General features: G+C 38.5%; 2 protein-coding genes across 10 annotated transcripts in view; one reads left to right on the forward strand and one right to left on the reverse strand.

The window, feature by feature from the left end:
* Positions 1-6,532, reverse strand: part of AIMP1 (aminoacyl tRNA synthetase complex interacting multifunctional protein 1) — a 40,051-nt gene extending 33,519 nt beyond the window's left edge. For 2 of the 8 annotated variants that reach the window (XM_075090703.1, XM_075090702.1), the window contains exon 1: positions 6,476-6,532. In XM_075090703.1, coding sequence (XP_074946804.1) covers positions 6,476-6,477 — 2 coding nt within the window. In that variant the 5' untranslated portion in view covers positions 6,478-6,532. Of the gene's footprint in view, positions 1-1,998; positions 2,099-6,094; positions 6,216-6,367 lie in introns of those variants that run through there. The other 6 variants (XM_075090708.1, XM_075090706.1, XM_075090710.1 and 3 more) reach the window with 5 other exon arrangements.
* A 248-nt stretch (positions 6,533-6,780) lies between these two features.
* Positions 6,781-13,745, forward strand: part of TBCK (TBC1 domain containing kinase) — a 112,371-nt gene continuing 105,406 nt past the window's right edge. Inside the window, exons 1-3 of one of the 2 annotated variants that reach the window (XM_075090713.1) lie at positions 6,820-6,869; positions 7,468-7,521; positions 13,431-13,665. In XM_075090713.1, coding sequence (XP_074946814.1) covers positions 13,473-13,665 — 193 coding nt within the window. In that variant the 5' untranslated portion in view covers positions 6,820-6,869; positions 7,468-7,521; positions 13,431-13,472. Of the gene's footprint in view, positions 6,870-7,467; positions 7,522-13,430; positions 13,666-13,745 lie in introns of both variants that reach the window. The other variant, XM_075090714.1, reaches the window with a different exon arrangement.

Consider the following 13,745-nt stretch of genomic DNA (forward strand, 5'->3'; position numbering starts at 1 on the left):
TGGACAAACATCCCCTCCTCAGTTTCTACGGACAGAATGCATGGCCTACCCTTACTAGGACACCAACCAACTGACAGCATTCTGACAAAACAGAATGAAACAAAAACCCACAAACATCTGAGTGAACAACTGGAAGGTGTTCTGCTCCAAGACTTCAAAGAAAAGACTATTGAGATGCTGACTTATCTACCTAGTTACTTTTATCCCCACCTTCCTGCCCCAATTCCACGGCAGGAGACAAAATCTGTTGAGTAACAGAAGAACAGAGCCAAGGACATTAAAGAGGAAGAATATACATGAGAATCCATAAACAAATTCTTTGGTGGTCACACACTACTGCTAATGCAGCTTAACATTAGCCCATAAGCAGCAGCATTAGAATTATTGGTGTGGATTAATTACCATAGCAAATAAATAGCATACAAAGGAACAAATGAGCAATTGAATTGCTCCTCTTCTTTTTCCATTTGAACCAGCCAGTTATTTAAAATACGATATTGAAAACTGAAATCGCAGACTATTTTATAAGCTAGCAGTAAGGAAGCAAGACGACACTAAGATCTGAAACAGCCACCATCTGCCAGTCCTGCAAGGCATGCCATTTTTTAGTGGTTCCTCTTGGGGGTGGGGTGTCAAAACTGTCATTTAGAAAAAAATCTTGGAAGTTAAACTGATTTCTGTTGGCCAAATCACCCGGTATTACAGACTATCACCCAGGAGCTGGCCATGACTTGTATCATAAGCAACTGTTCCCTAGAAAACTGAACAGGGATGTAGCACACTGAATGTTGTCATCAGGAATGCCTGTGATTGCCATGCCTAAAACCACCATCATAATTGATTACAAATTGCTAAACATACTGAATTTATAAGCATTTGTCAGAAGCACAGAGCATGCTCAGGCAAGGAACTTCTCGTATTTTAATATAAACATGTATGCCTGGACAGTCTAGAAATACTCGAATATGGCGACAATCTCAAAACATTTGGAACCAGCACGCTACTACAGCAAGCAAGCACATTTTTACTATGCTCAAAAAGTACTTTCCCTTGCTCTGTCCATCTGATCTATTCATCTGGCTAGAACCACAGGGGCTATGTTTTCAGGAGGGAAATACCTGCTTGCAAACTGTTTCATGCTTGTTATGCACTTTACCATTAGAAGACCCTATGGCTCAAAAAGTATAAAGGCAACTAACCAATGAGTTAATCAATTAACACAACACCACACCACAAAAATTATAGAAAGAAACCACCTCTCACCTGGAAATCTATTCCCGTGCCATGCCTCCCCCCCACAGTTTAAAGAAAAAAAAGTTCAGCTCAAACTTTTAATTTCTCTAGAAAAGAAGAGTGAGGGAAAAAGGAGGAAATAAAGGAGAGGCAAGTCAGGAAAGGCCTGACTAGCCACATTTTATTATAGGCAAACTGTCTCAGCTGTTCAAGAGGCTTCCCAAACAATATTCACATTGCACTCATGCATACTCAAGACTGCCCCCAATTGCCAGAGATTTGCTTTTGTTCAGATTCTCCTTTCCTGTCTCTCAACTTTTTAAATACACTTCAAAGAAGATCAAAAAGCTTAAAAGAAGTGTAGCTGTTTAGTCTGTAGAAGAGAAGATAGATGGGAGACTTGGTCTCATTCTTCAAACACAAAGGAAGTTGGTATGAGAATGGGACTAAACTGTTCAGCAGGTCTACTGAAAAAAAGGAAGATTGAACTTACACATTTGGAAAACTTTCAAAGTAAGAGTAAAGGACTGAACAGGATGCCTATGGAGGCTGTGAACTATCTATCACTGGAAAGTTTTAAAAACAGGTTAGGCAAATATCTGTCAGAAGTCATTAAGGTATACTAGATGGAAATGAACTTGAGATCTTTTGTTCCTCTTCTGTTAAGGTCTTTTCATTACACCCAGTGTTACAAAACCAATAATATTTCCTTCTGTTATATCCCTGCATTTTATTTAACTTTAGAAAACATGTAGTAAAACCTACCCTTCTAATTGGGGCCTTTCCACATATTCAAGTGTGATTATTTGGGAGAATATAACACATCAAAGATTTGATAACTGCGAAAGCAGGATAAATAAGCCACCTGTGAAGTAAAACACCAACTTATTAATTTTACACTCACTCTGAAGAAATTGACCCCTAACGTCATAACACAGTACTATATTTCCTCATTCTCCAACAGAAAAAAAAAATTGGGGAAACTAACTGATGACTTACAGATCTGTGGTCACCAAGCTGTCAGAAAACCAGTTTTCAGTTTTTGCTTAACAGAATTTTTTTTTAAAAGGAAAGCACTTTTTCCCAAGCACAAAAAAATCAGAACAACGAAAGCAGTTTTGTTCAGAAGGCAGCTTTGAGAAGTATCCAAATCTTTTTGAAACCATATTAAGTTATGGGTAAGAATGGCTTCCACCACACCATAGGGGGAAAAAAAAAAAAAAAGGAGGCAGCCATCAGAGGCTTCCCCCCACCCCTACTGTTTAATACTAATGTAACCATGGAAAATAATTTTTTCCCCTACTGTTTAATAGTAATGTAGCCATGGAAATGAAAACTAAACATTGATTTCCCCTTTACCCCCAGTATGGCAGGAAGTGTTTCTTAGTGACAGTAATAAGAACCATACAGGTAACTGTTTAGAAAGAGCATAAACAGAGGTTCCTGGAGGTCTCTGCTGGACTGCCATCATATAATTCATATCACTACAAGAAACAAGAAGTGAAATTTACTTTGCTCACATCTGATGTGGTTAGCAGCTGCCCCCTCAGTTTTATCTGGGTTGTCTAGCATTTGACATTCTTTAAGTTTTAGAAAACACTTCCTTAGAAGACACAAACATGAATGAATTCATTCACATGGCAGTTGTGACATACAGCAATCAAATCATAACCAGAAAAGGTCAAAAAATATTATGGTAGATACCAGATTTGACTAATCTTGATCAATCCTTCTTATGACAACTGCTTTATGTTTTTTTTATCATACAGAGATTTCCCCAGTATGTTTACAGGGACTAGGTAGAATTTGTAGGCACCCAAGAGCTCAATTTTTCTTTTCACTGTTAGTCTAGACAGGTCTTAGATAAAACTTATATCCTATTCTGTATCTCAGTACATTTTCTTTCTTGCCAATTCATGATCCACTCTTCATTCTGGTGCCTTTGAGTTCCTGTCCTCTAGAATGTACAAGCTACCTCTGCTGCTGCTTAGGACTTTTTCAGGAATGAAGAAAGTAGCATGACACCCATAGAATTATTCATTCTACTTCAACGTTACAGGGCAGCGGGGGGGACAACAAACAAAACTGAGAAACTGATACCTTTCTAATTTGATTCTACTACTAATTAGATTTATACAGAGCAGCAATTGTAGAAATGGTCTGTTGATTCAGAAAGAAAATACACAAATCACTACGCTGATTATTACCTTATGTTATCTCTTACTATCTTATAAGCCAAACTAGCACAATTCTATAGTATGAAATGTACTGTATGAAATGTACTGTATAATAAGATGTATAGAAATGTTTTGAGGCATTTTTACAATATTTCCAGAAACTGTTTTTAAAGCTCCATGCCAACTAAAATGATTGACCTGTACCTCAATATATTACAGACTAACAAAACCGAAAGTTTTTTACTTTCTACTTTAGTTTTAATTTAACAAACAACAACACTGCCCCCCCAAATTCACAAACAGGTCTCTATGGAGTTTATGGAAGAAAAACAAAAGATTAAGAGATAATTTGGAAACACTGATCAAATTATTGTGATGATGTGTCACTTAAATTAGTAATTCACTACATCAAGCATTAGGCATGAAATTTCAGTGATAAACGTTACAACTAAATATATATTTAAACATTCTCTAAATTAGGGCTCTGTTCTTCAAAAATGTGATTCTACCAAGGATATTAAGCAGGCAACTTTAGAAAGAAGAACAGCAGGAAAAGGGCAGTCTAACACCAATACACCTTGCATAATAGACCATTACTCACGTGACATTTAATAGTTCTCTTTTCAGGAAAGCATAATATTGTGAAACTTACAGGTCAGTAGAAAGTCAGACTCTAGTAGACTAGAATCCCTTGACTGATTTTCAGAAATAATTAAGAAAATGCCATGAATTGATTTAAAGGATTTTGCAAAATAATAAGAAGTCCTAGGGGGCTGCTTGCTTCCCACCATCATGGCATACAATTAAACTTCATCGCTAGTCTTCTTTGATAATATATATAACTGAAATAACAATAATGTATTAAACAGACTTCAGTCAAACATATTTAGGAGAAAAGCCGTTACAGAGAACATAATCTAAATCAATAGGATGAAGAAATATCCATGGGTTCTTTGGCCCTCCTTTAATAAAGAGGTCCTAGGTTGGCCTGCCATTGTAAAATTCGTACTAAGTCAGAGTTATAGTTATGTCAAAGCAACTTCATCATACCTTTCTGCATTAAATTTTTGTTTTTCAGGTTGTTTTCCCACTCACATATGCTTTATCAGCAAAAGTGTCAAGTCTTAAAGGCTCTAGACAACTCAAAAGTTCTATTATTTCCAATCTGATGAACTATTTTCAGATTTGGACAATGTTCTTTTTTTAGCAAATATCCTTTTTCATTTGATATCATTGTCTCCAGACTGTCCAATGCTTTCAGTCTGGGGAATGGAAAGTTGTTTCCTTCTCTATTTGCATTGAAATGAGTAAAAGAAACAAATATACTTATAGCAATATACAGAAAATATGCACAACCTTCGTATTTACAACTGGAAAAAGACATTCCAGAGCCCAAATTTGCTGACGAAACTTTTAAGAATTGTTTTGAATTAAATCACTCTGCATTCAATATCTTGCACCTTCAGGATTCAGTGCTGCTAAAACATCAAAGCAACTCACCAATATATTTTTTGAAGTTATTCAAAGTCAAAACTACCATAACAAGAATATATTTTTAATTTGCAACAGGGTGGGGAGAATATATTATAAGCCACATTGACAAGCAAAGATCCTTGAGATCAGCTAAAAAAATACCCCAAACCAACCAACAAAAAAAAAACCACACCAAAAAGCCCTAGTTTACTATTTGTTAAGACTTGTTGAAATTCTATCTGTTACTCACCTCTAAGACCTTATCCCTTTTAATAATAACCAGTATTAAAAATTCAGCTTTAGGACTTTGGGTTTATTTTACATATTTCAGGCTTACTGTCCAACAGGTCTGTCTAATAATATATTATTATTTAAACACAACTGGAGAATAATATAGTAAGTGAACAATAAGTGCATACAAGCATGGGATGCTATATTTAATCACAACTTACTACAGATTTCATGTAAGTATCCTGAATCACAAAACTATTTGTGAAAAGCAATGACTGTACTAAAAATAATAAGTATCTGAGTTACACAGAAAGAGCAGGACATACAAGAATAACTTATTTTGCAGAGTATTTTCTTCATTTTGCCAGCTGATAAACCCAGCAGAAAAACACCAATTAGCTCAAGATATACTGTACTTCAGTAACGTTGCCATATGCTGGTTGGCTGCCAACTTGTAATGTAACCTACGAAGCAACAAATCATAAGCTCACCTCTGTTCCCCAGTCCATGCATCCCTGTACAGTATGTGTGTTATGTGTTAAATCTTGCAAGTGCCTCTACTGAGGATGGACCAAATAGTTACACCCTACTCACTGAACTCTATGCAAAAGCTTAACAAACATATATATCATTTACCAAAACTGAGAAAGCATCTACCTTTTAATTAGTAACAGCCTTTCCTGTGCAAAGCTCAGCAGATACTGTGTGCCAGTTCCTTCCAGGCTATTACAGCATTTCCTTAAGCAGCCCACCACTATGCCACTTCCAAACATTCATTTCAGTCGACGGGCTGAGTAAAGGAACCCAGCTGATCTCAGAAGAACCCCCTGAGGTGCATACTTCCTCCCCGCAAACTGCGGTACCTGCGTCTGCAATGCCGCCCTACAGCTGCAGCACATATTAAGCCCCGAGATTAAATCCCATATATAAATTAAACAACAATGAACATAACGCCGTTTCCTCTAATTCGAGACGCTCACCCTGACTCTCCGCTGCAGGGCACAACCCCTCAGAGGGACAGCAGCGGCCTCCCTACGACCACCACCGCAGCACATGGTCCCCAAAGAAGCCCCGATCCAGCCGCCCGCCCCCCCAGCCCCCGCCCATACTCCGCCGGAGGCTCGAAGGAAACCTAAGAGGGTCCCGCAGGGCTGCCGCCTGCCTGCCCGCCTCAGAGAGCTCGGCCCGGCCGGGAGCCATCACAGCCCATCAGACCGCCATGACGCGGCCCACAGCAGCGAGGGGCGACCGACCTAAGCCACCCACGGGCTGGGTGCAGACACACCGAACGAGCAGAGTCGCCACCGCCCACCCCATTGGGACCGGACCAGACGGGGCCGGGCCCGCCGAGAAGCACTCACATCAACCGAGCCGCCGCCGCCACACACCTTCCCTCGCTGAGGGGAAAAGGACCCTCGCACCGGGTTGCCTAAGCCAGCGCCTGAGGTTTATAAGAGGAAGCCTAAGGAAGGAAGCCTCGCTATCTTCCGCGCCAGCTGCTTTTACGGCTAAGGCGCTCAACATGCCGTTCTCAGACTACTGGCAGAGCACGCGCACACACACGGGTGGTAGTGGGGGAGCGTCTTAAATGCTTTATTTTTTTAAAGGTACAAACAAAAAGAAAACCCAGGCATCCCGCAGGATGCCTCTATGCTAGGGTCCTTCCAGTGGCCGGCGGAGTAGAGTGACGCTATAGGGCAGTGAAGGCGCTGGCGACGCGCTTGGGGGTGGGGCGGGAAGGCGGCGGTAGCGCAGGTACCCCTAGCACCGGGCACCGGTCTGGCCCGGCCCTCCCCTCCTCTGTGCCGTGCCGTGCCGTGCTGTGCTCAGGCCGGCGGCTCCCGCCCTCCGCCGAGGGAGTATCGGAAGGGCTGAGGGAGCGGCGGGTGTGGCGGGAGTGGGGTGGAGGCGCAGGGCGAGCGCTGCCCCGCAGCCCCCTGAGGCGTGCCGGGGCGGTTTGAAAGGCAGCGCCGGTTCGCGCCTTGTTGGGCTCGGTTTCGGGCTGTGAGCGCCGGCCTGGGCGCAGTACCCCTCGGGGGGAGCGGGACGCGGGGTGTGATGGGGTGTATCTGGCTGGCGTGCTTGGGGGCCTGAGAGGCTACCGGTGCGGCCCGGGGTTACCAGCATTTCCAGCAGTCATTTTGCAACCTGGTTAAACCTGATATCTCTTTTACTAGGTGTAATTCCATGTTTAATGATCTAGTGTGCAATCTGATCTGGTTGAAAATGTCCCTGCTTACTGCAGGGGGGTTGGACTAGATGACCTCTAAAGTCCCTTCCAACTCAAACTGTTTTATGATTCTATGATAATGCATCAATCAAAAGATAACAAACCCCATCTTTATGTGCACAGGGACACTGACGTATCATAGCAGGCAGGCTGTAACCAAAAGACACTGATAAACAGGTAAAAGAAATAACAGGTTTATAAAACAGAGACGTGACTAAAAATGTATCCAGATCTATCACAATTAGGTTGTGTTTTCTTTATGTTATCCAGGTGTTGTTATTTTTTTTCACCAGTTAACTGTTCTAGCTGCAGGTATGAAACTTGGGACATTTGTAACATTCACTAACTGTTACGCCTGGCTTTCAAAGCAGCAACATCTTCAGCTATGCAGTAACATTGTAAATGCTCCAGACGCCACCAGTAACTTCTTAGAGAAGGCTTTGGTGTATCTATGTATCTATCTTTCATGTAGCTATGACAAAATTCTCCAAATACTGCTGAGATAGAGCATGGTTTTAACCTTTGCTGATGACTTATAGTTCACTTGAGAAAAATGGTGCTTTAATATCCCAACAAGAGTTGGGAAAGGAATTACCATTTAGCATTTCCATGAAATAACTCTTCAAATATTTGTCAGTTACCTATGCCAAAAACACCATGATATTGTCTCTTTTTTTTTTTCCCCAAAAAATTTGTGTAGTCATTGAAGATGAAATAACTGCATTGGAGCTGTTATTTTTTTCTGTTTATCTTGAGTAACAGTATTATAATGAAAATTTTGGCACACATTTATTCTATCACTGTATTGGTGTAACTGGGATCTGAAGTGACGTATTTCTTTTCTGCACTGACTATTAGTTCGGGCAGAAATGTTGAAAAAAAAATTATTTTTTTTTAAGTATGCCTAATGTGTATATGGTTTGTCATTATCTACCCCTGACTCCATAGTTATTCTTTATTTATAGGTAGAATACTTCTTTCTTCAATGAATGTTAGCGAAGTTAGGAAATTTTGTAGAAGAGGATGTTTTGATGTTATGCCACAGGGGAAAACGTGCGGTGAAATTTTTAAGCAATCTCAGGAAAGATCTATAGAACAGGTGGTGTTTCTTGTAGATGTTTATACTGCAGATGAAAAAAAGATTTGTGAGGTGAACTAAATTTAGTCCACAGTCTTCCTATCCCTGCAAAAATTAAGCTGATAATGTAATATTTTCTGTTATTATTATGAAGTGAATGTATCACAGCTCATTATTGTGATTGTCCTAACAAACTCTTGCTTATTTTCTGTGCTCTCTTCTATAGGAACCTGAATTCTGCTTTTTTTCAATATCTGTTATGCATTTTAATAAACTTTGTGAATAGCTGTGTGTTGGTGGACAGTGGGCAGCAAATTGCAGAGTTTTGGTTTTTGTGAAGTAGCAACACCGTAACTAAAATCGCATCCTTTACTTCAGTTACTTTATCAAACTAGTAATTACTATAGTTGCAACAGGAGTGTTTTAAGACTTAAGAAGAAAAGATATTTTGTGAAATGATTTTTCTTATGAAGTGGCCTACTTTGTTGAAAATACTGTGATTTAATAAAAAACAGTGTGAGCGTAGGATGGTCAGGCCACCTACTCTACTGAAATTGTTCTCAATTGCTTTAAAAATAATTCAGTAGCGGTACTGGTTTTAATTACATTTTAATTCTGAAAAGCTGCCTTCATTAGGCAAGGGATATTTACAGCTGGATAATCAGGAGGCATTTAAATACCTAGCCATTTCAAATTACTTACAGGTATTAGCACATGGCTGGTTGTCTTTACTTCTGCATGTGGATGCTTTAGAAACCACATATGCGTTTCATAGGATGGATCCATTCAGCTTGGTCAGTTTGTATGTGTGATATTTGCTTCTGAGAGTCAAATTTATATTTTTTCATGTTTTTTTTTAAGGGCAAAGTTCTTAGAGCCCATTGACTCAATTGCCTTAGCACTGTTGCAGTGAAAAAATTGTCAATGATACTAGAGAATGCTAAATTCTGAAGAAAAAGTATTTGTTCTCTGAGAGCAGTAGGTATTCAGAGGAGCAAATAAGTTGCTCAGTAGATGAGGGGCTGCCTTTTGTATTATATTTCTCTGTGTTGGGCATGGAAAAGTTATCAAGTGAAAGATTATCAAAATAGTGCTAATCTGAATATAAGACTTTGTAAGGGTCTCCTGTTTGTGGTGGATTTTGCTGAGAATGTTGGGTAGTGTTTTTGTGTACTGTAAAGGTTTCTAAGGGAGACTTGGATGGAGGTAGGAGGCTAGAGAAGGTCATTCAGAGGTGGAATGCAAAACAGGCCACTTCTGGACTTCTAATCTTTACGCCAGAGCTATTTCACGGATGAGATAGACTGACTCTCATATAAAGAATAAATGGTGATTTGGAAACAATCAGTAATTTTAGATGACAGTAATAAGACAAGTCTTTGCTTCCTCTTCCATCCTAACTGTTTTGGATTATCAGAACTGAATTTCCAGAATTCAATCCCAAAATTGAATTCGCCTTAACTGTTTCTGGTTTCAGTTAATAAACCTTCCTTTTTGTCTTGCTCTTTTTACAAAGTAACAGGGAAGTTCTGCAGGATATAATTAATTCCTCCAAATCATAAAATTAATGCAGTATGTGTCTTTTCTATATAGAAAAGGTGAGTTAGAGGAGTCAAATTGTATGCGTTGAACATGAGGAGGATGTGTAGCACTCTATGCTTATAGTTGAGCCAGACCTTGTGGATTTAAAAAAAAAAAACACAAACAACAAACAAACAAAAAAGCCCACCAAAACACCAAAAGCCCCCACAATTAAAAAAAAAAAATCTTATTTAACTATTTTTAAAGATGAATTTTTAAAATATGTATAACACTTCTGTTTGAATTTGGAAATGTCAGCAAGTTACTGGAGTAATGACTAGACTGAAATAATTTAGTTAAAAAAACCCTTTTGCTTAAACTAATGTGAGGCCCTTTTTAAAGGTGGCAGAAGGATTAAGTTTTTTGTTTTGGGGTACTTGGTTTATTTTTCAAGTCAGTCGCTGGAGTTTATGGAAGTTGAGAGTTAAGGGCAGAGCTTAGAGTTTAATTGACAGAACTAGCTCTTTTCCATCATCAGAGATTTTTTTTTTCATCCCTTTAGTGGATTCCACAGAATTAACTCTATATAGTAACAGAACTCGTTTTAATGCTTACCATTTAAAAGTCTGTATTGATTCATTTAGATGGTTGACAGGAAAGATTGATTGCTTTTCTCATACTTTCCTTTTTGTCTACGTGCTTCCTAGCCAAAGGAAGTGAGTGATAAATCTGCAGTTGTCTAGTTGAAAGCATTGCAGGTGGTCTAATTCATCCTTGTAGGCCAAGTGATCTAGGGTACAAGAAAAGTTTAATCTCTTAAAATGGTTATTGAATTGATGATATTTAACAATTCTTTTCACTAAAATTCCTTTCTAGATGTCAGCTGAATGCAGATACAATGTACTAGAGAAATATTATCTGGAAGTTTGTCTACAGTAAAAATGAAAACCTTTCTTACCTGAGTAAATATATTGTACACTACATATTTAACTTTTTTAGAGACACAATGCATCTCACTGTTCGGCGTAATTTTACTCTCCCTCCCCTCAACTCTGATCATATTACCTTTTTTTATTTCAGAGCGATCAGAGGACTATTGTGCCAAGCAAGATCATAATTCATTCTCTAAATCAAGATATTTTTTCTTCATCATTAATATGTATTTTCTTTCTGAAGCTGGGTAGTTCATTTGGCAGGCATGATGTTTTTTACAGGAATCTGGGCCTTATAAATACACAGCTAGAGCTTTCCAATTGGAACTTGCTGCGTGCCAATAAATCTTTGTGCTTGCACTCCGTCCATTTTATGTCTTTCCAATGGAATGTTCTAACTATAAATTGCATTTTTGGCATCCTAAAATAACTCATGTCCAGAAAATATTAAATATTCATGGGATAGGAAAGCATTGTATCTTTACAAATAAGATTTTTAATACAAAAATACTCCTATAAAAACTCGAATACTTGATGCTGTTTCAGGTTTATTTTCTTCCTTTTTTAAGTTTGATTCCTTAATGCTATGCATTCATATTTAACATGATGATGTATATTAGAATCTAAATGTACATGTCTCACATCTGTGTTTCTTCAGGGAAAAAAAAAAAAACAACAAATGACAGCAGTCTTATATTTGCTTTGTATCTTAAATTGGACTGTATTAGTTAAAACAGAAGGTACATTCCATAACTTCCATTTCTATAGCCTTAGTAAATACATTTGGGATATAAGGATCTGCATGCAACCTGTTACGAGGTCACTCTTTCAGTCAAGATTCACAGAAGAAACTTAGTAGGTTTTTACTGGGAATTTTGTGCTGGGAACAAGGTTGCTTCCTTAGAGAAAAAATAATTTTGAGACACTGAAGTATGAAATGCTGTTTTTCTCATGTGTGACTTTTTCTCATGAGAAAATAGCTTCTCCTGAAAGCAGCAGGTCAATGTTGGCTGAAAGAATAATTAACAAGTAGCACTTAACTTTGTTAGTACTCTGAATAATCTTGATCTACTTGTTTTTTGTTTCATGAAGCCCCTAAGATGATAAAAAGTTATCACATCTGGTTTGAAGGAATTTTGTTGGGTTTATACTTTAAGCTTTTCATATTATTTCTGTTATGGTCTTCAAATCCTGAGGGTTCTTCCTCCTCTTTTCCTGGAGCAACAGCATATCTGTTTCTACTCTTTAGAGCTTATAATTACTATTCTGTAGCTGACAAGAGGGTTGTATGTCTTTCCACTTCAGTGGACTATTTGTGTTGATTGTATATACAGATGCCTCTAGACCCTGTGCCGTAATGTCTCTGGAGTTGAAGTGGGCTGGATGGTACTTTTCTGCATAGGCTCATTAATGAAGACTTTTTTTGTTCTATGGCCTCTCATTCCATGTTATGTGGAAGTGCCATCTACTTCGCCATCACAGCTTCCAGACCAGAGCTCACTTAAGAGCATATAAGCTTGGACTTTTTATCTCCATTTGTGTATGTATCCTGATACGCAAGTACACGTGTACTATGGTAGTTAACATATACTGGGGGGTGATACTGGCTAATGACAGCTTGTAGTGTCTTGAGTCACCACCTGCGTAATCCAGAAATGAGCTGAGCAGAGGCTTGATTCAATTTTTTGATTTTGGTGCTTGTTGCCTCAGATTAAATTCTCAGTTTGCTAGTAAAAAGAGGTCAGGCACTTCTATCTGAGGCCTAGCTGACAGTGTCTGTTACTCGGATGTGTTTTAGATTTTCATGGTCCTGAATGGCATAATGGTTATGGAACAGTGCAGAGAAAATGTTTAGCTCACACTGAATTGAAATACATAGTTCAGAGGAGAGAGCTTGTTCCTGCTGGAGAGAAATGGTCGTGAAACTAAGTTCTCCTAGAACTAAATTGCAGGCTAATTTATTCTGCTTGATTATCCCACAGAAATATTTAATGTAGATTACTTCCTTAATTTGTTATTGAGTCAGCATGTGAGCTAGCAATTTACCTATGGGTAGGGAAGGAAATGGTGGTAGGACAGAAGATTCTTACTTTGTATCTTTAAGTATTAGGAATGCTACAGTACATAGATGCTGCATTATCACTAAAGGTGCGGTAATCTGGATTTATGGCCTGCTGATACAAGGTGGTATTTTAGAAGAGGTTTTTTCTGTTTGGTGCCTTTACTGTTCTTTTAATAAATAACCTACAATATTGCAGTAGTCATCTGAAGACTGCTTGTATTAGAGCATTTATCTGCTCCTAAAAATAGTTTTATTTGATTCTTAAATCTGTGTTTAAAACTGTCACTATATTTTTGTCTTTAAATGTCATATTCATGATGCAGCAGCACTGTAGTATTATTATTGTGTTCATTATGCAAAAGTGTCCCATTCCCCCATAACAAGAAAAAACGAAAACATTTTAACTGTATTATTTAGTAAACAACTAGTAAGCTGAGTTCCAAGAATCTGTATCTTTTGCAGACAAATTTTTACTCTGTGCTGTCTTTTTAAGGAACAGGAATTGCTCCAAAGGGCTTAAGATTTTGCGAAAAAGATGTTTCCTTTAAAAGACACTGAGATGGGTGCCTCCACCTTCTTCGCCTCAGCTCTGCCACATGATGTTTGTGGAAGTAATGGCCTTCCTCTGACACCTAACTCCATCAAAATTTTGGGGAGATTTCAAATCCTTAAAACAATCACCCATCCCAGGCTTTGCCAGTATGTTGACATTACCAGAGGTAAACATGGTGAGTATCTGTTTAAAAGGGAAATTTTATGTATGGTTACAGTTATATTTTTGTGACAATATATCTAAAGGTGACTGAGC

Source organism: Phalacrocorax aristotelis, chromosome 4, assembly GCF_949628215.1.
Source record: "Phalacrocorax aristotelis chromosome 4, bGulAri2.1, whole genome shotgun sequence".
NCBI lineage: Eukaryota > Metazoa > Chordata > Aves > Suliformes > Phalacrocoracidae > Phalacrocorax > Phalacrocorax aristotelis.